The 25622-nt window shown below is 34.0% G+C and overlaps 2 protein-coding genes across 2 annotated transcripts in view; one reads left to right on the forward strand and one right to left on the reverse strand.

The window, feature by feature from the left end:
- LOC138307572 (tyrosine-protein kinase HTK16-like) overlaps nt 1-24941 on the forward strand; it is a 38565-nt gene extending 13624 nt beyond the window's left edge. The window contains exons 7-19 of the mRNA XM_069248370.1: nt 698-803; nt 1663-1730; nt 2799-2936; nt 3420-3549; nt 4783-4833; nt 8885-9000; nt 10515-10602; nt 11044-11123; nt 11604-11750; nt 11947-12135; nt 12821-12909; nt 13750-13876; nt 16579-24941. Coding sequence (XP_069104471.1) covers nt 698-803; nt 1663-1730; nt 2799-2936; nt 3420-3549; nt 4783-4833; nt 8885-9000; nt 10515-10602; nt 11044-11123; nt 11604-11750; nt 11947-12135; nt 12821-12909; nt 13750-13876; nt 16579-16779 — 1530 coding nt within the window. The 3' untranslated portion in view covers nt 16780-24941. The remainder of the gene's footprint in view (nt 1-697; nt 804-1662; nt 1731-2798; nt 2937-3419; nt 3550-4782; nt 4834-8884; nt 9001-10514; nt 10603-11043; nt 11124-11603; nt 11751-11946; nt 12136-12820; nt 12910-13749; nt 13877-16578) is intronic.
- On the reverse strand, nt 5436-8342 carry LOC138307573 (uncharacterized). Its single transcript, XM_069248371.1, has one exon. It carries the CDS (start codon nt 8146-8148, stop codon nt 7303-7305), a length of 846 nt encoding a protein of 281 aa, XP_069104472.1. The 5' UTR covers nt 8149-8342; the 3' UTR covers nt 5436-7302.
- Nucleotides 24942-25622: the final 681 nt, after the last annotated feature.

Consider the following 25622-nt stretch of genomic DNA (forward strand, 5'->3'; position numbering starts at 1 on the left):
TACCACCATTAAAAAGTTTGAGCTTCTAATTTTTGCAAAAAGATGAAAATATTGAAAATAGTTAATTGCATCCTGAAAAAATCCCTGGCACTATGTCCTATATGGAATAGCACATGCACCAAAATCAAAATAAATTATTTTATGTTACAAGGTATTTTTTGTGTTAATTAGACACATATATATATATATATATATAATATATATGAAAATATTAAACACCATTTATTGTTTAAAATATATATGATTAAACACCATTTATTTGATGAGTATTGTTTATGTCTGTCGGCGCTGGAGCATCTTTAAATACAGACTGATACTATAAAAAAGGTGAAGGGTTTCTCTATTTGGATTACTTTTGTAACTTTATCAGTGCATATTACTCTGTGCATTAATTTTGTCGAAAGTTAGCCCAAACTTGTTCCTTTGAAGTGCCCCTTTAGTTTTCAATTTTTTAACGTTGATGGGCACTTATTGTGTCAAGTACAGTATTATGACTTCTTAATGTCCAGGGACTAGTGGTATGATTGAAAATTATTGTCTGAAGAATTTTATTTTAAAGTCGATAGGCGCTTATTGTGTCAAATACAGTATTATGATTAATATCCAGGGTCTAGTGGTATGAAACTGAAGAATTTTATTTTAAAGACCTCTGATCTTTTGTCTATTACATGTATTGGTGTATTTTTGTACTTTTCAGGCATTGTTGAAACAGAATGCTCCTTTGATGCCGAGAGCTGAGGACGAACAAACGCCGCTTGACCTTGCTATCAAATACAACAGGGGAGAATGTATAGAACTTCTAAGTAAGTTCGTATTTTATGTTGGTATTCCGTTGGTAATACAGAGTTACTTCCCTTTGAGGGAGGGTATCCATTGTGATGTCATTATTATATTTTTGTGAGGGAAATTCACATTTTTTTTCTCTCTGACAAGTATAACATTACGCTCGCAAACACATGACGTCACAATCAATACCTACCCACAAGGGCAGATAACTCTGTAATATGCAAAGACGGGATAAAAGGGTGGAGCCCAAGCAACAGAAAAAATCTATTTCCAACCAAATTAAAATTTACAAGGCAGGGTTTTAAATCTATAGTGGTACCAAAGGAAAGATTTTGCTTGGTGTCATTTCTACACTGTGAATTATGCTGTTATACACTTTCATTATTGCTAATGGAAGAAAATCGTTTTGTTTTGTTTCATTTGTAGATTCAACAATGTACATAATTTTATGAAATTCAAGGCTTGTTTTACCATGATATTTGTTAGTTCCTCTCACGTTACATAAATAAGCATTTATGGGAGACAGATACTAAAAATCTTTGATTTCCTACCAAAAATGTTGGCAACCCTAACATGATGGATGCTGATACTGTAAACATCTTATTTTAGGGCAAATGTGAAGAAAAAAAATGTTTTAAGTTACTAGTACAGATATAAATTAGCGTAGTTCAGTATTTCAAAAGTGGAAATGTAGAAATACCCTTTAATAAAATATTGTGCTGTACATGAATCAGCTCTTCAAAGACAGTGCGTAAAGTGCTATAATAAAACTACCGCTAAAGTAAATACATTTAAACCACATGGTTTTGTATCTTCACATTAAATGAAATAATTTCAAACTTGCAACAAATTACGTGAGGTTCATATTTCTCACAGGTAAAAAAGACCAACGTCCAATCTACACAAAACAGGAAAATTGGCTCCATCCTGATCTGGACAGACAGGTAAGCGATAATGATTTCTGCATAATTTCCTGCGTACTGTTCCCAGACTTGTTTCTAAATTTGAAAAATGTTTAGGCTTTACATTGTAAAAAGGTCAGGTAACCCTCTTAAATACACAAACGTATTTCCACATGAGCTATGAATCTTGCATTTAAAAAATATTTCCAGACAAAAAATATGATATTAGGAACTCTACATGTCTTTGGGAACTCTACATGTCTTTGAATAAGCCAATCACTATAGCATATATTGACTCACGTACTACTATAAGTACATGCTACACTTTCAAGGATTACATCATAGTATTACCCGGGGGCAATCTGCCAGTGTAAGTTATCTGTTTTACAAAATTATAGAAAACGCCTTATTTTGCTTCCTGTGGGCTATACCCCGGCGCTGGTATAAGTACATGCTACACTTTCAAGGATTACATCATAGTATTACCCGTGGGCAATCTGCCGGTGTGAGTTATCTGTTTTTAAAAAATTATAGAAAACGCCTTATTTTGCTTCCTGTGGGCTATACCACGGCGCTGGTAATACACAGAAAATTTCTCTAGTCTAGGCTTAAGGAATCACCCTGACATCAGTATTGCATACAAGGCAATTAAATTAAAATTAGACTTTATTTCAACAAATTTTATTATATGAAAATACATATAAATGGATTAGATAACAGGCTAAGCCTTTATAAATCTTCTCCATAAATTTAGACTTTAGAATTAGACTTCACCTAATCATGACCCCTGGCCTAGAATCGGAACATCTTGGACGCACTGTTAGCCGTTTATACTTCCAAATGAATCAACCACACTGAAGATTACATAGGCGAGATGCTGATTGGCTAACCACAGGGGTCATACTAATGTGACCCAAAACAGGGAATTGTTAGATCTTGTATTGGAGTATAGCGTAGAGCATCGTAGTGGAGTGGGATTACACGTCTAATTTTAATTAGATTGCATACAAGGGAGGCTATCTCTGGCTATTAATAGAACATTAAATCCAATCTAAATTTTATTTTCAGTACTCTCAGTACTTTGATATCAATTTCTGTTTAATTCCACAGCAAGCTTGCCAATTGCTGGATTCCTACCACAAAACAGATGGATTGTTCCTGGTGCGAAAAAGTCGCCGAAATGTTAACTTCCATGTGATTACATTCTGCTTTAAAAAGAATTACTATAACTTTGAGGTCAAAGTCAAGGTAAGTCTGTTTGTACTTTTCTGTATTTGCATATTACAGAGTTATCTGCCCTCGCTTGTATGTATTTTGATTGTAACATCATTGCTCAAAAAACAATGACATCACTTTGAATACCTACCTGCAAGGGAGGTAACTCTGTGATATGACAGAATATGCTTTCTGTGAAGATATATGTTGTATAATTATATGTATTTGGTTATTTTTGTGGGAAAAAAATTTGCATAATTTACTCTGAAAACAGTAAAATTAAATTTTATCAAATAAAGATTCCATGATCTACCTGCAAGAGAATAATTCTTTTCCTTTATAGACAGGTGTCCTTTATACATGTATAGAGGTGTTTTTATATATACACACGTGTCCATTATATAGAGGATAGTTCTATAGTAAATTGCACCAATGGGAGCTGATGAATCTGTTCTTTATGGACAGGTGTCCTTTATAGCAGGTTTGACTATACATGAAATGATATACCGTTTTCAGGATTATAAGAACAAGCTAGTCTATTACATTGACAACGGGCCACTCTTTCCATCACTTGAGCGTCTAATCGACCACTACATGCGCCAGGCGGATGGACTAACCACACGATTGACAGCTTCAATACGACCTGGTTAGTTCTCTCGCTTCTGTTATTCTGTCTTGCATATACAGTATGATAAAGAGTTATCTGCCCTTGTGAGTAAAACTCATAAAAATTACGTTTTGTTACAGATTTCTGTTGGAATTTACCATATAGCCAGTTATTTTTGCGGGGATGATATTTCAGCGATTTTGCGGGTCATTGATATGATCGCGAAAAATTTGATCCACGAAATATTTAGAAATGGTTAAGTCATATACATCCTTAAAGCCAGATCGCAAAAAATTTAAAAACTCTCAATTTAATTTCATTGTTTTTAGTGAAAATTTTGACTATAGCTGTTTAAAATATAATATAAACAATATATTTAAGGAATAGATGTTTATTTTGTTGAGGATATGAGGGTATAATGGTAATGGAGCTCGTGTAAATTATGTAACCCCCACCAAAAGTGGGGTCATGACCCCATGTTGCTACGCCATCGACTATTCCCTTAATAATAGAATCGCCGCACGTGTTGTGCTATCATTATACGCTGATAATGATTATACTAGAAAGCATGGTTATTGAGTCCATTTCAGTGCAAACTGTAAATATTGTAGTATATCGCAATATTGTATACAATATCACAATATATATCATGATATAATTTTCACAGGTAATACCAACCCCTAATTGATAACTTCCATAATGGAAATAACGCTTTTCAGCCACCTAGTCAAATACAGCGTTTTTGTAGCTATGTGTTTTAAGTCCAAATATCCGTATCTGTCTTATTTTTTTCATGATTTAGGAGAATGTTGAAAAAATATCCTGTTGTAAATTAGGCAGAGACAGGACTAAATCGAAGTGAAGATGATTGATAATAATTAGGAAACTTTTGATATAAATCAAATAAATATTGAACATCGCTAGGTAGGTCCCACTTAGTCAAACAAGCCGAAAGTAGAAGAGAACGTCATGTGACTATTGTTACTACGTAACGTCTGTCCGAATTCTTCCGAGAACGGGTCATGAACTTCTGTTCGACAATAATCGTAACTTCTAAATATGGCAACCAGTTTAAAATGAAGGCATGCTTGTTAGTATCGAATTTCAACAACTGCTTTACGAAAGTTATTAAGAAATCATTGTAATTACTATTTGATATAACTTAATTTCAACTGATGAACCAAATCTATTGTTGGATTTTCAGAAATTTCAATTCATGATTTAGATTATTTTTAAAGAAACAAGTAATTTCTTTTCTATTCGTTTTTTCAGGTCATGAAGAACTTGTTTATTCTCATGCAAATGAGAGGACCACTGCTCAAGGTATGTCTTATGTAAACACCTTGAAAACACTTTTAATTAGCGCCTAAAAATTCAAAAGGAACTGTTCTAGCCATTGAATAGGTTTGAGTAGTTCGAATATACTTTCAGGGATGTATGATTTCACCAATGATATCACAGTTAGATGAAAACTTGATAGCAATTGTACAACATTCTGTGGGTTTAACAAAACAATGTCTCTGGAATCCAAGCATTGACAGAAGACTGTCATATTATGTTTGCCAAAACTTTTTATGCCCTGCTTTGTGTTGGTCATTAGCTTGCCTCACGAAGGGGATTGACAATCACTGAAAGGATGAAACTGCTTAATTTTTAAAATTTCAAGAGGCCTAATGGGCTGAAAAGTTATGTAATGGCATTGCTATATATTATAATACTGGTAAATTACAAGGAACCTGATTTAAATCAACAAGCTTTTCTGTTCTCAAACAGCTCTTGTTTTTATCTTGTCCTCATGTGGATTTAAAAAAAAAATGTTTTGAATGTATTACTTCTGCCCTACCCCAACTGAGAACGATGCAAACCCCTACCACTCAGAGGCTGAATTGTAACGAAGTACTGTTTGAGAATAGTGCAATTTATACATGACTTCGGACAGGACGAGCTAGTTGTACCAAAGGACAAAAAACCAGACAAGTTTGATTGAATTGAAATTGGCCGTTTATTGATTAAACGACAATTGAAATAGACTTGCTTTCGCAAGTTGATATTTCAAACAATAAACAAAGGTATGATATAAACTTTGGTACAAGGTGGGGATACAAAAACGCCACACCATAAACAAAGAAATAATAAGATGAATAAAACCAGAGGTCTTCATTTAACATCACACAAACAAGATACTGACTTGATATCAACGCAATGTGTTAATATAACTTACACTCAATAATTAAAAACATGTACTCAACTCTTTCTAATACAAGGAGGATGTAGGGAAGGAGGTGGGCAGCTTCAATTCCAAAGTACACGGTACAAATTACTGACCTTGACTTGTGTCCATCTCAAAACTGACACCTGTTACAGTGGCTGGCCAGTGTAGATAGTGCGCTATCTTACATAAAACGAATTAGTGCGCATGACCTTTTCACCTCTGTGACCCTGCGCCCTCCCTCTATTGAATAACGTTGAGTAGGAACTACATCTTACTATACATAAAAGATTGTAATTAATAAACCTTCAGCATGTATAAATTGTATTAAAATTGCATTTTAATTATTTATTATACATGACTTCGGACAGGACGAGCTAGTTGTACCAAAGGACAAAAAACCAGACAAGTTTGATTGAATTGAAATTGGCCGTTTATTGATTAAACGACAATTGAAATAGACTTGCTTTCGCAAGTTGATATTTCAAACAATAAACAAAGGTATGATATAAACTTTGGTACAAGGTGGGGATACAAAAACGCCACAATGGTATCAGATTATAAATAATCAGAGACCATACCCCACCCGAAGTCCTGTCCGAATATATATATAAGAGCCTTCTGGAAGAAGGTGCCCCAAATCATATATATGTACCTATAACATGGGAAAACAAAAGGATAAAAATGTGTCCGCCCACTTGGCTTATAAGTATAGTGTATAGTCTGTATACTTCAACAAAAGCACAGAGTTAGAGTCAGCAAACACACCATGAAGGCACATGGTCACGCTTAAAAAGTATCTGATGGTAGAACCAAAATCAAATCACATGTAAATTGCACCAGGAGAGAATCATTGAGTCCAAATTGTTTCCAAACAGTTGTCCTGTAGCGTTCATCACCCAGTCGCCCATCCATAATCAAAACACAATTGTACAATGTGATACAAAATTAACCTCGACCCTATGCCCAGGTTGACAAGATAAGGTATGACATTTCATCAATGTGCAAATGTAGTTTGTTCAGAAAATTAAGTGAAAAAGACAAAAATGATAGTTTAACCTCGACCCTATGCCCAGGTAAACACCATCTTTATGAAAAAATGTAAAATATTTGTGGTTAACAAATATAATGGCAAAAATGTGCAAACATACAAGGTACATATACAAACTTACAAAAACTATTAATCATCAACAAACATTCTATACTGGCATTATATCAACCTCGACCCTATGCCCAGGTTAACGTTCACATATCATTATGTACAGTTTAACAGCAGTAAGAAGTAAAATAGCATTGTGGTCATTCAATTTTTACATAAGCTGACCTAATATCAGTTTCTAATAGGTATATTAATCAAAAACAGTTACACTTCACAGATGGCAGTAAACTCGACCCTATGCCCAGTTTTAACCATCATATGTATGCACGAACAAGGTAATATAACAAGAAAATCAAACCGTAAATAATAAGGAATCACGCTTCTTCAGAACTTAAACCTTGTCTGAAATAGCTTTGAGAGCATAATTACAAAGGTTCTGTTACACCTGATAAAGGTGTAGACCGAGTATTAGGTTGAAATCTGTCTAATGAGGGGTTGTAACATCAAAAAGAGTGGGAAGTCTAATGTAGCGTTTGAAGGCCAGAGACTTCCACCTACCCATGTGTTGTATTTCTTCATCTGGAACACCGGACGCAGCAGCAGTGCTAGCTGCCCCAATGCGAAAACTGTGACTGGTATACTGGTTAGGTTGGAAACCAGCCCATATAAGAGAGTTTCTTAGGCATGAACTAAAGTGTTGGTATGACACAGGAATATTGCCTGGAAAGATAAATAAAGGGCCTGGTGATGACCCCCGTATTTGGACATACTGATAAAGGGCATTGACAGGGCAGGTGGAAAGCTCCTGCTGTTTAGCCTGAATGAGATGGACGCCATCTTGTTTTAAACAAAGAAGGGCAGCCGTCTTAAGGCCTTTGTGCCTCCAATAAAAACATCCTTGTGCTTCTTCACACATCATTTTCACCCTATCATTGACACTATCCACGGCCCTATTATAAATATCCACTGGTACGGATCTTGTCCTTGTCCTATAAAAAAGTTGCATAATGCCAACTTGGCCCACGCCGAACCCCGCACGAAGCCACTGTGCCACAGATATTAAGTCATTGGGCAACCGTTCCGCTACACAATCATGATCGGTTGAGTCCAGATCATTACCACCGATTTGCAGTAAAACAATCTTAGGTTGTATCTCTGAGATTGAACTAGACATGAAAGGGAGATCGCGAACCCGACTCCCCCCTTTTCCGATACAATGGACGCGGACCGAGTCAAGGTCGAAACCTAAGTTTGTCCATGAACCTGTCAAATCATCTCGTAACCGTCTAACAAAACTATGTCCGAGAATCAAAACATCTACAGATTCCATGACAAAAACAAACAGCTTCAATTCCAAAGTACACGGTACAAATTACTGACCTTGACTTGTGTCCATCTCAAAACTGACACCTGTTACAGTGGCTGGCCAGTGTAGATAGTGCGCTATCTTACATAAATCGAATTAGTGCGCATGACCTTTTCACCTCTGTGACCCTGCGCCCTCCCTCTATTGAATAACGTTGAGTAGGAACTACATCTTACTATACTTAAAAGATTGTAATTAATAAACCTTCAGCATGTATAAATTGTATTAAAATTGCATTTTAATTATTTAATACAGACAGTGTTGTCACACATGTAAATCGGTACTGATATTACATGTCACATTATTTATTGCTATTATATGTACACCCGTGTACAACAATGATATTCAATAATATTGTTATAAATATAGTAAGTATTCTGCTATTCAAATGTCTTCTAAAACCGTTATTTTTACGCATCTGCCGTTGTTCATGATGTAATTGTCAGAATTCAGTGAATTATTCAGCAATTTTATACAGACCCTGATCAAATGAATGTCAGAACTCTAATCCTATGAAAATTGAGGAAATACATATCAGCACAGATATGAGACTCTCTATAAATAATACATTTCTCCAACAATACTTTGATACAAATTATCGATCTCAGTTGGATGAAGAAACGGATAATTTTTTTAAACAATTTTTTTATCAAGTTAACTGATGAATATATGTAAGATACATTTTTCATTTTGCCTTCAGTATCGGTGCCGAAGCCTAACTTGCCCCCTAGGGATGAACCGGAGGTTCCTGAGGAAGCATATGCAGAGGCCATAATGTCACCAGAAGAACCCCCACAACTACCGCCAAGTCGCAATGTAAATTGAACCCAAGATTTCATATTTACCGTATTCGACCAAATAAGCGCCAAGAGTGGTTAAATTTTTTTTCAAATTAAGGGGCACTTAAAAGAACCAAATTTGGGCAAATCTTTTAAAACATTACAGTGTAAGTCAATAATCAATTAACAAACAAAATCAAAAAGAGTTATCATACTTTCAGTGTGTATTTAAAGTCAGCATGGGTGTAATTGAGGCCTAAAAATGTGGAGGTGTGCTGATAGGTACGGGGCCCTTATTGTGTCGAATACGGTATATTGTATTGGCCTCTTTCTTAGACCTTTATTACTGTTTTTAAATAAATCAAAATCATTGATGTTTATCTATCCTTGTGGATTGTTACGTCATGTTTCTGTGAGTATAACATCACTGTTTTTGGTGGAAAATTAACATAATTTGCACTCCCCAAATGATGACGTCACAATCATACCTACTCACAAGGGCAGGTAACTCTGCAATACGCAAAAAAGAGAATATGAATATGTGAAGCAAACCAATCAGATGAGCTACTAACAAGTTTGTTGTGTGATTTGATAGCTTATTAACCCGCCAGGGTCATTGAAGAATATGAGTTAGAAAGTGAAGGACAGCCGTAGTACTCGGAGGAAAACAATCAACTTGTGGTGAGGAAAGCTGGTGGTGATGAAGTTTCCCATATGTTTGATATATTACAGATTGTATTATGTCCACCTTTTGGCATACCTTGATGAGAAAAGGCTTTATTTTACCATTCTGGCTTCAGCATTCACATTTCTGGTTAAGGTTTCGATGCAAATGTTGAATTGTTGTTATCCTAAACCAACCAGTGTTTTCCCATAAGGATTTTTTCCTGCTGGTCCTAAGGACCGACTAACACTAAAAGTTACTAGTCCTGACAGAAAGTTACTGGTCCTTACAAAGTCATAATTTATCCTTGTAGTCTATATAATTACAAAAATGAACTAACAAAGTTATAGTTTTACTAACAAAATTATCCGAATTAGTGTCATGCCCTCTCAACAATTAAAGTTGACTGAAAACCAGAATATTACGATTATTTTTTTTTTGTACAGTTTGATCTTCGACCGTTCTACAATTTTGCTGCTATTTTTTGTTTTGTATATCCGCTATCTGGACCAAAAGTTGAAGATGAAAAGACCAGCTACATTGAAAAAATTGTCCGGTCACGAGTAGACGGACAGGCATTAATTTCAAATTCAGTTAAAAACTGGCATTAACTTCTGCAATGATACAAGATTATAAAACTAATGTTGTATTATGTCTTGGCAAATATCTGATAGAAGGAAATGCAGAATTTTTAGAATTTCAAAATGCCCATGGGTCAAAATGTACTTGGCTAACTCATTCACCCCTGATGACGCATTTAGACTCTTCTAAATCAAGCACTAGAACAGTCCATAATGAAATTTTAGGGATGAATAAGTTAGCTCTTCTTAGTTAAGGCAAACTTTGCTGCTTGTTTTTTACTGACTTTTATATGTTCTCATTGACAGCTTCCTTCAAAAATGATGCTTAGTGAAACGAGACAACAGAGCTGTGAAGAGTTCAAGAAAATTATCGACTTTAAAGATATTCAACTTGGTAAAGTTTTTACAACTACAACATATGAGACACATTTGGTAATCTCCCTTTTTTTAATCTCTTTCAATTTTAGGTCAGAAAGGGTTAGGATGACCTATTGTCCGTCGCTGTGTGTTGTATGCTGTCCACCATGCGTAAGCTTTCCATTCAAACTGCTTCTTTTCAATGACCAAAAGGCCCAGGGTACTCATATTGGAATTGCAACATGCTGGCATGAAGGGCTACCAAGTTTGTTCAAATGAATGACCTTGACCTTCATTCAAGGTTACAGTGGTTAAAAAAAACTATTTTTTGATAACTTCTTGTCAATTACTAAGAGCCCTAGAGACCTGATATTGGTCACAGAGGTCAAAAAGGTTAAAATCTTTGAAAAAACTTGCTTCAATTGTCGCTTGGGTAGTCTTTATAGAGACTACAATGTATTAATATTTTTTTTCACAGGACAAGATCTAGGTGAGGGGGAATATGGGGCTGTGAAAAAGGGAAAGTACACTGAAAGTGGCAAAGTATTCAAGAAGAAGGTAAATGTAAATTATGGAAAGGAGGGGGTAGTACAATTCCCTCGCTTGATTAAGTCTCAATCAAGTATCTATTGATTCCTTGTGGTGTACGAAATGTGTCGCTTTGAATTCTAGTTAATTAATACAAATTCTTGTCTCTGGTTTTCAACTTTTTCCATTATAGATGATTTAGATAATGGCTTCAACACAGAATATTTAGTCACATTTTTTTTTTTTTATAATTTTTAGCCTACCTCCATCAGAAGTTTCTAGATATTGTAAAGCCAATTATTTTCAAAGGAAATATAATTATTATTATAATACCAGGGTTTGGAGATTATTCCTAGACATGTCATAAACACCGGAAAGTGGGACTAATTGACGGTAAATTGTACTTTACCCACGTCGTTTAGGGATCTCAGAACCCTGTTTAGGCCATACAGTACATGTGTGTAATTTTAACAGAAAGATTACAACAAACTTTGTAATCATTTGTTTCAGTTTGATGTAGCAGTGAAAACGTTCCACCAAACAGAGCCAGGAGCTGGGGTCAATGAAGGGATCCTTAGAGAGGCCATCTTGATGCAGGATCTCGACCATCCCTCTATTGTAAAGCTGTTTGGTATTTGTGAAAATCCATTTATGTTGGTATGTATAACAAAACCCAAGCTACAAATTACATTAAATTTTGTGTGATATTAAATTTTACGAATTTGGATGAATCCGCTAATTTAGCAAAATTAAAATCCTTGGGAACATTAGCATCTATACAACAGTCATTTGCCTGCATGCTGAATTTTTTTTTTTTTTTTAATTGTTCACCATGGTTACTTCATTTTCTTAGGTCGAGGAATTTGTTCCATATGGTGCACTATGTGATTATTTGGAAAAGCATAAAGGAAAGATAAAAGTCGACCCAACCTTGTTCCTCTGGGCATCTCAAATAGCTGATGGAATGCATTATCTTGAACAACGCAAAATTGTCCATCGTGATCTGGCTGCGAGAAACATTCTTGTGGAATCAAAAACACAGGTATTATACCATAGCCAATTATTTTTAAGAGATATTGTTTTTGCGATTGTTCATGACATTGATGTGACTGTGAAAATTAATAACAGATAAATGTTTGATCATTTACATTGTTTTTTTTTTTGTACATTTTTTGTACTTTTATGGCCAGATTGTGAAACTTAAATTTGTAGGCCTATAATTTTCTCCAAAAGTAAAAATTGTGAATTTTTTGTTTTGACCCATATCAATTTGTCTATACTCTATAATTGGTATTTGTTTGAAGACCATGCTAAAAAGACAAATGTGTTTAAAATTCATCCTTTAAATTTTTTGATTTGCAAAAAGAATGCAGTGTTGTGATTGGTGGAGCTTTTTCATGTAATTAAAATCTATAAATAGCAAAGGAAAAAGCAGATGTCAACACAATCTTAGTGTTACATACTGCTTAAAATGAAATTAAAATTGAAATCAATTAACAACTTCATTGAAAATTGAGAAAGATGTGAATTAAAAACCTGGATTAAAAATCACTGAAGAAAATATCACCTTTGGCAGAATAATGTTAGAATTCTCGTTACTTCCATTTTGAAGGGAAACAATTATTTAGAAAATGCAGCTGACTTTACTTGATTTTTTTTTTTTTTTTAAATAAATTTTTTATTTTTTTTTTTTTAAATAAATTTTTTATTTTTTTTTTCTCATATAGGTTAAGATCAGTGACTTTGGTCTCTCCCGAGCCTATGAAGAAGGGCAGTATTACAAAGCCTCTAAAGGCGGCAGGTGGCCTATCAAATGGTGAGAATAAAACAAAATCTGTATTTGGGAAAAATGTGGGGCCGCGGTGGCCGAGTGATTAAGATGTCTCGATATATTACCACAAGTCCTCCACCTCTGGGTCGCAAGTTCGAATCCTATGTGGGGCAGTTGCCAGGTACTGACCGCATGTTCGGTGTTTTTTCTCCGGGTACTCCGGCTTTCCTCCACCAACAAGCCTGGCACGTCCATACATGACCCTGGCTGTTAATAGGACGTTAAACTAATAAACCAAAAGTATTTTGAAATACTGCAGCCTAGGTATTTTCAATCATATTTTACATTTAATTTACTTTTCTTTTGTTTAGTTTTGTGCCAAAAGCAAAAATAAATACAATTTGTCCAACAATGTTTTGAAAATGTAAATTTTTTTTTTCATATTTTCTTTAAAGATGTGCTTTGAAAAGGAAAAACAATTTGCATACATATGTACATCTTTCACTAGAAGTAAAAAAAATTAAAGAAAAAAAAACTTATCATAATACACTAGATATGAAACTCAAAGTTTTCATATTTGTTAAAGAATGCACCAGATATTTAAATGAATTTACCATATTTCTCTAAGTATGCACCAGATATTTAAATGAAAGTTTCCATATTTCTCAAAGAATTCACCAGATATTTAAATGAAAGTTTCCATATTTCTCAAAGAATTCACCAGATATTTAAATGAAAGTTTCCATATTTCTCTAAGAATGCACCAGAAATTTAAATGAAAGTTTCTATATTTACTCATCGTACACACTAGGTATGAAAATAAAAGTTACCGTATTTAACAAAGTATGTACCAGACATGAAAATGGAATTTCTGTTTTTGTCCAGGTATGCACCCGAGTGTGTGTCATTTGGAAAGTTCACCCATCACACCGATGTCTGGAGCTACGGAGTGACTCTCTGGGAAATGTTTTCCTTTGGCGAACAACCATATGGAGACAAAAAGGGCATAGAGGTGAGCGAGATTTTCCAACCGTGATAATCATGGAGATGAAGATGGATGATTAGAATCTGATATGGTTTGGCCCCTCAGGTCCACTGAGTAGATACTGATACCTCTACCATGGTGAATGAATTTAGCTGAGTGTTGAACTGTCAAGATATTTCACAGTCGTTTTGATATTCCTAGCTACTTGTCAGACCCATGTTTGATTACCGTATTCGCCGTAATTAGTGCCCTGAGCACTTAAAAAATTGTAACAAAGGGGGTGCTTATTATAATTGGTGACCAAAATATAAGTTGTATAGGAAAAAGTCAGCCATATTTCAACTCTTTCTATACTCATGGCACATTAATCCGTTGCAGTAAACCTTTTAAAGTGAACAGTCGGGCAAGGATGGCTAAAGTCGGTAAAAATGGTGTGAATGTATCCAGTATAATTTCTTATGAAATAGAAAATTTAAAATCTCTCGTCAAAATCTGTCTGCGTACGAAGAAATTAATTTAAAGTATGGGAATTCTAAAACGTCCTCCCGGCTTACTATGTCCGTGGTTACATTTCCCCGCAGCCTCGCTTTCAATGCTTTCAACTTTTCTTTACTTTAATGGTCAGAACTGGGAAGCTAAGCAGAACTTGGCCGTCGTATTAATATGTGAGAACTTTTGGAAGGCCAATGAATGCATTTAGACTGGTTTTCTTTGCCCGACTATTCACTTTAACTTTACGAGACGCATTATCATGTCATGATTCAGATGTACCATATACTATGGAATACAATACAGATATTAGAGGCATCACATAATTAAAGAGGCACTTAATAGAGCCAAATATGGGCTAGCCTTTCATAACATTTTCAGCTCACCTGGCCCAAAGGGCCGGTGAGCTTTTGTCATAGCGCGGCGTCCTTCGTCCGTTCGTCAACATTTCCTTTAAATTGCTACTAGTCATAGCATTCTGCATGGATTGTAACCAAATTTGGCAAGAAACATCCTTGGGTGAAAGGGAAACTTGTATAAATTTTGGCTCTGACCCCCTGGGGGCAGGAAGGCGGGGCCCAATAGGGGAAATAGAGGTAAATCTTATAAAACGCTACTTGTCCTAGAGTCCTGCATGGATTGTGATCAAATTTGGCAAAAAATAACGTTGGGGAAGGGGAACAGAACTTGTATAAATTTTGACTCTGACCCCCTGGGGGCAGGAGGGCGGGGCCCAATAGGGGAAATAGGGGTATATCCTATATATCGCTACTTGTCCTAGAGTTCTGCATGGATTGTAACCAAATTTGGCAACAAACATTTTTGGGGGAAGGGGTACAGAACTTGTTTAAATTTTGGCTTTGACCCCCCAAGGGCAGGAGGAGTGGGGCCCCATAGGGGAAATAGAGGTAAATCCTTTAAATCGCTACTTGTCCTAGAGTTCTGCATGGATTGTAACCAAATTTGGCCACAAACATCCTTGGGGGAAGGGGTACAGAACTTGTTTAAATTTTGGCTCTCACCCCCCAAGGGCAGGAGGAGTGGGGCCCCATAGGGGAAATAGAGGTAAATCCTTTAAATCGCTACTTGTCCTAGAGTTCTGCATGGATTGTGACCAAATTTGACCACAAACATCCTTAGAGTAAGGAGAATAGAAATTTTATTAATTTTGGCTCTGACCCCCTGGAGGCAGTAGAAGTGGGGCCCAATAGGGGAATTAGAAGTAAACCCTATAAATTGCTACTTGTCCTAGAGTTCTGCATGGATTGTGACCAAATTTGGCCACAAACATCCTTTGGGGAAGGGGAACAGAACTTGTATAAATTTTGGCTCTGACCCCCTGGGGGCAGGAGGGGTAGGGCCCAATAGGGGAATTAGAGATAAATATTAAAATTCCTTCAGAAAAGAAGCAATGAACCTGTATTCAGAACATTACTTGGCATTACAAACCAGGTGAGCGATACAGGCCCTCTGGGCCTCTTGCCGCACAAAATAAGCTATATAAATTTGCAGTCAGTAACAATGTACTATTATTCAATTCTTTTGATTTAAATTAAAAGTCTGGACCAAACTACCTTTTCATCTGTGGTAGCACAAAGAGCCTTCAAATTTTCTTTAGAATATTTCAATAGTTGATATATAACGATATTGATAGTAACCCCTGTAGTATCGAGGATGCTCTAAACCAAGTACATTAGCACATAAAAACTTTTCTTGTTATTCAGTATGCTTTATGGCTGTTTGAGTTGTAACTTAAATGTTAACATGTCTGAACCATGAAAATCAGTACACATACTGTATTCCCTGTAATTATCGCTGATAGCCCTAAAATAATTGTAACAAAAAAGGGGCACTTATTACTGAACCAAAATGTAAGTTGTGGACGAACATATTTTAAATCTTTCTGTACTTATGATACATTAATCTGATACAGTAAACATACATAGGCCGTTTAACCTTTGAAATACATGATTATGTCCTTATTCACATGTAAAAGACTCACAAGTTCATGTAATATGGGATAAAATGCTAATGTTAGTGGCATCACATGTTCTAAAACATTGTTCAATCTATGGGACGGGGGTGCTTATACAACGTTAACTCCTTTTCCAGAAAAGAGTAGGAGTGCTTATAGGGGAAGGAATGCTAATTATGGCGATTACGGTACACACAATCATTTTATGTTGTACAGTGTGCTCGGTGGCTGTTTGAGTTATAAACTTTTGTGACGGTTTTTTTAGGTGATCGAGTACGTTGAAGCTGGTGGGAGACTACAGTGCCCTGAAAACTGTCCGGTGAAAGTGTACGAATGGATGAAGAAATGTTGGGAGAAGGACCCAAAACGTCGACCAAGTTTTACAGATTTGAAAAATCATTTTGAAGACGACCCACTTTACGGCAGTGCCCAGAGTTTAGGGCTCAGTCAAAAGAAAAAGAATTGAATTATAAAAACTTTTTAGGAATGTTAAAATGACTTTTTGCCAAAATAATTTAAATCTAGGTAATTTTAACTCATTCACCCCTTAAATTTTATAATGGACTGGTCTAGTCTTTGATTTAGAAGAGCCTAAATGCGTCTTCTGGGGTGAACAAGTTAAAATATACATATAACTGTAATACCCTTCAGTCCTATCGCATTATTTTATCTAATTTTATAAAAGTGGACCGTGTGATGTTGGAATTCCAAATTTTCATCAATGTCTATAAATAGCACTTTTCTATAAAATCTCTCTCTGAAATATGACATCACAGGAAACCCACATTCAGTCACCGTCATTTTGTGACAAATACCTTAAGCCATTTATTTTCGCGGGGATGATATTTTTGCGATTTTGCGGCACATTGCTATGATCGGGAAAATTTGATACACAAAATAATGAGAAATTGTTAAATCTACCTTAAAAATCTATATCGTGAATAATTCTAAAATCGCTAAAATTCAATTTTCTGGTTTTTAGATCAAATCGCAAAAATTTTGAACCACGAAAATAGCCAGCTATATAGTTTTAAGTATACATCATAGAGATTGGGACCAAATCTTGTGTTACATTAGTTGACATATCTATGAAATATATAACAGATTGTGAAATCAATGATACTTATTTGAAATATATTTTGATGAAGACATAATAAGGGATAAAGAACGGAAAACATGAGTTAGGATGTGATAACTTTTCAAAAGTTTATTGAACTTTTAAAGATGCTCCGCCGCCGACAGACCATAAATGATACTCATCATTTGAACAACAATTGGTGTTTAATTGTGTATATATATGTCTAATTAGCACAAAAAATAATACATAAAATAATTTGTTTTGCTTTGGTGCATGCGCAGTCAGAACTTCATTCTATAAAGAACATAGTGCCACGGAATTTTTTCGGGATGCAATTAATTATTTCTAATATTTTTACCTTGAAGTGAAATTAGAAGCTCAAACTTTCCAATGGTGGTAATGGTGTAAAGTAAGTAATTTTTGTAACTGAAGAAAAATACCAAATAGTCTGATCCTGTTTTTGATAGAGAAAAAATATCATTTGTCAGTGGTGGAGCATCTTTAAGTAAATGAGTACATATGTATTTTGCTATAATATTTTATTATCTATGCCTTAAAATGTGTATTATATCTGTTTAATTTTCAAATTTTTTTTTTAATTTTATATAAAAAAACCCTCATATTCTAAAAATGAAATATGTGGCTAAATGTGGAAAAAGAGGCTGAAGATATTATTGTTATGTATAGATAGCTATAATTTTGTTTGGAATACATGATTGTATAATACAACTTCATTATTCAATTTTCAAGAGCATTTCTATAGCCCAAACGTATATGAAAGTTTTGAATTGAGATAGATATTGTATTTACTAAAGATTCATACTTCTAGTTATCCTCAATTTTCCAGGGGTTACTATCACTGTAACGGTATGCCTCCCCCTTCCCAGAATATGTCATAGTAAAACCAAAGTCAGTTCAAGAGAAAATAGACCAATCACAAGCCTACAAAAACTTCATTTGAAGCTTATATTAAGAGTGACGCCCAACAAAAAACATAGCAAAACTGAAGGCAGTTCAGGAGAAAATAGCTGACCAATCACAGACCTGGAGAGACTTCCTTTGAAGATTATGGAGAGAGAGCGACGCCCAACCTCAAAGATACACAGTCAACCACAGTGTACTGTTATCAGATCCTTTTGATGTACATTAAAGGTACAAACTATCTGTCTCATTTGTGGTCTCACACAGAGCCTTGAGTTCTACTATGACATATTGAAGGGGTGGATATTACGACAGTGATAGTAACCACTGGAATATCGAGGATGACTTCTAGGATTCTTTCCATTATCATGATACATGTACGGACCAGAACTGTTCATTCACAAAATGATATTGTACAAATATTTATCTTTTACCTAACATACCTGACACCTTGTCAAAGAGTTTATATATCATAAATGAGTTATCATAGCTTTATACCTTAAAGGCCAACTACCTTTCCGAAACAAAAATCAAAAGTTTCTTTAAACAATGCTACAATCAGAAAATTCATATTAATGACCTATATCATAGCTATATATACCATAAAAGCCTTAAATTAGAACAACTACGGTAAACATTAGACAACTTGCTTTACAAAATTGATAAATTTCGTTTCACATGCTCATTTAAAATCTGGAAGTAGTTTCGGAAAGGCATAGGGCCTTTGAAAATTTGTGCTTGAAATGTTATTGAATTCAAAAAAAGACATTCCAATTAGTTTGACCTGAAACATCATAAAAAGTGATATTACAATACCTCTAACGATGTCATGATCAATAGCTACCTACAAGGACAGATAATTCTGTAATTTATGCAAAGACAGACTACTACATGTATGTCAGCTAAGATCGAGTTCTATCTACTAAATCTATATCCTTAGTATATAATTTCAACTACACTAATTAGCACTGTCATTTTATAATGCTTATTTGCTTAAATTGTTCATTATAAGCCAAAAAAAAAGTCTGTTTAGGGTTACATTGGCGAAAAATACAGGGTCGGTAGGTCGTGGATATTTTTTTTTTTTTTTAGTGTCTTTCAATTTAAAGTAATGGCCAGATATGGAGTCTTAGATCAAAATCCCAACTTTTTTTTTTTTCGTAGAAAGAGTGGAGAAAAAAATTTTTGGGGGTAAAAATAAGAGTCGTTCGGGTAACCCTAAAAAGACATTTTTTTTAGGCCTAATTACTGTAAACCAACTTTCTTTCGCAGTTATTGAAATTCTACGATTTCCATTTCAAAATAAGTTCGCGAAGATTAAAATTCGCTGATTTAACAATTGAACGACAATTCCTATCAATATAGATGATTAAGGTATTAATTCGTGGAGATAAACTTTTACGAATTTTCTTGGATCGCGAAATTCATGAAAGTAAATCGCAAATCCCATGCGAATGAAAGCTGGTTTACCATATGGAATCTACTCTATTTTTTTTCCGTAGATACATGTATCCACACAAAAATGATTGCTGATCAGCATTGTCTATTTATGGATTGCCCTTATTCATACAGAATTATTAATGATGAAGAGGTCTATAAACGAATTCTATATTTCATATTTTTGTGAAGTTTTAATATAAATAATGTCATTATATGATCTGTGATTGAAGAATAATAACATCTTGATCCTTGTTGAAAATGTCTGTATATTTTTATACGAGAACTATATAAATGTGTTTATAGATATATATTCTACTTTTCCTTATTGAACGAGATGCATGTGAGAAAAAAAAAAACTGAAAAAAAAATATGAACAAAAACAGGGGAGGTAACTCTGAAAGCTAAAAATGAAGTAAAAACTACTATAATATGATAAAATCACTAGATAGGGCCCAATTTCACAAACATTCCTTAACTTGAAATTCTCCATTGAGAAGCAATACGCATTTTTCTCTTTAACTTCAGATGATTTTCTCTAACTTTTGTAATGTTTTCGTATGGGAATTTTAACTTAAGGAATTCCTTCTATTAACAAAAATCAGTGACACTGGGCCAAGGTACCTTATAAAATGCAGAGCATGTGTAGTTGATCTTTTCCAGTAAGTTTAGTCAGTGGTACTGAATGAACAGTCAAATCTCTGACCCCCTAGATAACTATCTTGATTCTCGAAATACCTGTTCTTTTGCTTGTAGTTTTACTATGAGATAAACCAGGGGTATAGAGATTGTATGTGATCAGAGATAGTCCAGGGGTGTAGAGATCGTATATGATCGGAACCCCTGCAGTATCCAAGATTTTGGTAACAAGAACATTATTATCTGGAAAAATCTGTATTTTTTAACTCAAAAGGGGCTTGGAGAAGTGGAGACTATTATTTTAGACGCATACGGCAATACTATGTAACATGTTTCTGTTGCACATTGGACAATAAGTCAAGGATTAGCAACATTCACATGTGTATTTTATGAAAACTGTCAAAAATATTTATCCATGCATGTTATATTTGCTTATACATAGACAGTAAGTTCATAAACCATTGTTTTCTTGGGATTTTGATACTACATGTATTGTAAAATGAATACTGTTTGACCAATTAATTGCTTTGATGAAGACTAGTTTTTATCTAGTCAAATTATGTTAAGTTTTAATTTTAATTCTAAAGCCCCATGCCCTATAGTGTTATTGTGTAAAGGGGAATTATTTATGTTATGTAAAGTTGTTGATGATTTTGTAGAAATTATGAAAGGAGCTTATCTAATGTCAGATATGTTAATAATTCATTGGCTTGGTTTTGGTATCTCCAATGTACCGTTTTAACAATAACTATCCATATGTATTGATTCTCATCTTGTTTAAGCCTGGACGTCGATACTGAAAACAATTAGGAGGCCATTTTGAGAAGAGCACAGGGGCCTGAAAGGGATTACCGGGTTTTTTATTGTGCCATTATTTTGGTCATCTCATTTTTTTTTTTTTTTAGTTTTTATTTTGAGCAGACACCCTTTTCATTAGCTGAAAATTAAATCATAGCTCTAAAATATCTTCAATTTTTTTTCTTGCCTATAATAATGACGTCTTTATGTTTAGGTGGCCATTTTGAGGAGAGCACAGGAGCCTGAAAGGGATTACCGGGTTTTTTATTGTGACATTATTTTGGTCATTTCATTTTATTTTATTTTTAGTTTTTATTTTGAGCAGACACCCTTTTCATTAGCTGAAAATTAAATCATAGCTCTAAAATATCTTCAATTTTTTTTCTTGCCTATAATAATGACGTCTTTATGTTTAGGTGGCCATTTTGAGGAGAGCACAGGGGCCTGAAAGGGATTACCGGGTTTTTTATTGTGCCATTATTTAAGTCATCTCATTTCATTTTTTTTTAGTTTTTATTTTGAGCAGACACCCTTTTCATTAGCTGAAAATTAAATCATAGCTCTAAATTATCTTCATTTTTTTTCTTGCCTATGATAATGTCGTCTTTATGTTTGAGGTTCACTTATTCGTAATTTGTTTTGATATGTATTCATCCAATGTTTGTGTGTTAAACATCCATCTTACCTAGATCTTTTATATACAGACTTTATATTTTTCAATGTTATGAATTTTTATGCAAGAAAATGGAAAGCAAAGTCTTTCATTTACAAATAGTTTTAATGATTCTATTCCATCTTTTCATTCCCTTGAGGGTAATTATCCATTGTGACGTAATTAATTTAGCAGCACAATTTATGTTGTTTTCTCAGAATAGTATGACTTTACGCTTGCAAACACATGATGTGATAATCAATACCTACCCGCAAAGGCAGATAACTCTGTAATATACAAATACAGAAAAATGGGCACAAAGATCTTTTTGGGGACTTTTGTAAAAAAAAATTGTCTTCTTTGTACATCAGATAAGAAATCAAAGAAATGTTTAGAAAGTACTTTTATCATTTTTCAAAACATTACCACAGATAATTTCTATCGACTATGTAATAATTTGAAAATATTTAACACTAAAAGAATGATTAATTTTTACCAAACAATGAGTGAATGAAAATCTTTGTTAGGATACATTTAAGATTTTTTATTTGAAAATTGAAGAACTTTTTACGTATTGATCAGTGTAATGATTGAGCCGATTTTTATGCAATGATTGAGCTGATGACACTGACCGATAAAATCAGTATTGATATCGAATTACAGGGTATATGGATCTCTGTCTTAATTAAATTGCAATCTAATTAAAATTTGACTTTTAATTCTACTCCGCTATGATACACTAGGTTACAGTTCTAGGCCAGGGGTCATGCTGAGGTATCGTAGTGGAGTGGAATTTTAAAGTCTAATTTAATTTGATTGAAATAAACTGATATATGTTATAGAAAATATTTACCTTTTTCATATACTGTAAAGCATTTTGTTTTCGCAGTGACGTTATTTTCGCAATTCCTTGCTTATTGTCTTTTCCAAAACAATTTGATTTCACAATTTGAACTAATTTGGTTTTCCATTATCGGCGGTTTATATTTGTGATTTCTTTTATTGTCACGACATAGGAGAATTTAAATCACATGCGAAAGTAAATTATTTTGCGGTGTAAGTTTTATTAAATTAATTTAAGAGTTTCAAACCTTTTATATACAAATATATATACATATAAAGTAAATTTATAGTCGGTTACATATTTAGAAAATTTATAAAAGATACAAGTTTATATATATTTTTATCACAAGTTATTTGTAATTAGGATACCAGTACTGAGCTATATTGTATGTATACAAGCATGTCACTATCATGTTGTTATATTGTCTTGATAAATCAAATTAAATTACAAAAAGTGTGCTTTAAAATGTTATTCATATAAAAGATGTATAGGAAATGCTATTTTCAATGAAATTTTCTCCAGTCTGATGAGTCATATAAGGCCCTTTTGGCCTTTTGTTTTATTTGACTCATTAACTCCTTCACCCCTGAAAATTCATAATACACCCTTCCATCCTTAGAATCGGAACAGTTCATATTTGTCTTCAGGGGTGGATTAGTGAAATTGATTTGCATCCAGTATATTACCTGTGAAATAGCAACATACCTAGACAACAAATTCTTAAGGGACTTTCCTTCATTTTGAATGGTTTTAGATATTTAAATAAACTTAATTTGAAATATGTAAATTCCCTCAAAAGTATAATCACTAATTACCTAAAAAAACTGGAATGAACAGGCAATGGATGTTTATACTACACTGATTCCCCATACCATTTGGGGGATACAGTGGCCGAGTAATTGAGTAGCAACATATTACCAGAAGCCTTCCACCACAGGGTCACGAACTTGAACACCATGTGGGGCAATTTGTCAGATATTGACTGTAGGGTGGAGGTTTTATTCGGGTACTCCAGCTTTCCTCCACCTTCTAAACCTGGCATGTCTTGAAATGACCTTGACCTTGGCTGTTAATGAAATTAAACCAATCTGTACTTATACTATTCATTAATGTTTCAATCAATGATTGTCATTTTCAGACATTTGTACTTTCTCTGTGTTTAGAAATAAAACACTTACTGACATCAAATGAAAGATTGTCCCAAATCAAACATAATTGCAGAGATTAAAGTCAGAGGCCAATATAGCAATATCATTACCATGTGATCTTCGCTTTATAGATATCCCAGAGTTATCTACTCTTGATGTGTTGTCATATTTGACCCAATAAGTGCAGATTGTTAAAAATAAATTTAGAAAAAAAAATATAATTGTCCAATAGGGCATTATTAATAGGAGATATCTAGTCATGTTTCACTGTCACCAACAACACTAGAACATTGGCTCTTTTTATGTCTGGAATTAAAACTACACCCAGGTGACCTACATATATGGTTTGACTTTTGACCTCGACATCACCATGCAACAAGGTCATGTGATGGCTCTCCTTATACATTTGTATCTTGAATTAAAATTACATACTTTTGACCTACATTCATTGTTTGACCCTTGACCAATAGCTACAAGAAATATAACCTTTGATGTTGTTATTTTTCAGCCCCAATTAAAGGGCTTCAGTCTTGGCTGCACATTTCACAGGAAATATTTCGTCTTTGCATATAACAGAGTTAGCTCCCTTGCTCGTAGGTATCCATTATGACGTCATTATTTTGTGGGCGCAATTCACACTGTTTTCTCCAAAAAATATGACGTTACGCTCGCAAACACATGACGTCACAATCAATACCTACCTGCAAGGACAAATAACTCTATAATATGCAAATACAGGATAAAAGGATCAACACTTTACATATATAATGATGACAATAATAAATCCTATTTTTATATTTCTTATTGTTGATATAAAAAAAAATCTAGTATATTTTATAAAATATATACGAGTTAATTCAGTTGTTTCGCAAGAAACCAATTCCAGGTGTATTGCATATTGTAAAGTTATTGAGTGGCTATGGTAGACACAGGGACCTGGCACAAATTTTTAACCAACAGTATTTATATATATTGTTGGTTAGAAATTCATGCCAGGTCCCTGTGGTGGTACACATTTATCATTATAATGATTCTATATAAATCCTGAGTGAGTTTTTATATCTAATACAATATGTTGATTAATCAAAAATAAATTACAATGATGATTGAATAGTATTTTGTCTTTTATTTCCCTGTCAACCATGTACTGTATTTGACCCAATATGTGTCCTGGCACCAGGATCATCGAACAATCTTAGACTTAAGTTTTTACCTTTTGAAACATTATCTGTGATTGCCTAAGTCTAAACTTCAGACTGGTTTAGATTTAAGATTGTTTCATGATATTGAGGCCAGGATGCATAAAAAATGGAAAAAAAATAAGGGGATGCTTAACAAAATGAAATTTGAACTAGTCCTTAAATTAATGCACAAAGAAATGTAGAAATCAATTTTAAAAAGAAATAAATAAAGAAAGCTATACAGATTTCATATTTTCAGTGTGCAATTAATTTGAGGCAAGTGAAATTGATGCCTCAAAAAGAGGAATGGTGCAAATTGGGATTGGGGCGTTTAATGTGTTGATTATGGTATGATATTCACCTAAACCATGTTTGATCCAATAGACAATAGACAATGTTTATTAAACCAATCAAGGTCCCACACAGGGGCATTGACATACAAAACATTTATGATTACATAAAGTAGACTTCATACAGGACAATTTTTAAAGTGAAAACGCACTTATGACTAGAGACTCATAATAGTAGATATACAACCAGCAGTAGATAGATAGTTAAAATGTATACAATTTGATAGTTAGCTTCCTAACTGTTAGCGACAACGAGAAGTG

Source organism: Argopecten irradians, chromosome 14, assembly GCF_041381155.1.
Source record: "Argopecten irradians isolate NY chromosome 14, Ai_NY, whole genome shotgun sequence".
In the NCBI taxonomy this organism is placed as follows: domain Eukaryota; kingdom Metazoa; phylum Mollusca; class Bivalvia; order Pectinida; family Pectinidae; genus Argopecten; species Argopecten irradians.

Coding starts and splice junctions, on each gene's coding strand:
- LOC138307573 (XM_069248371.1), bottom strand. CDS start 8,148: ATGGAATCTGTAGATGTTTTGATTCTCGGACATAGTTTTGTTAGACGG.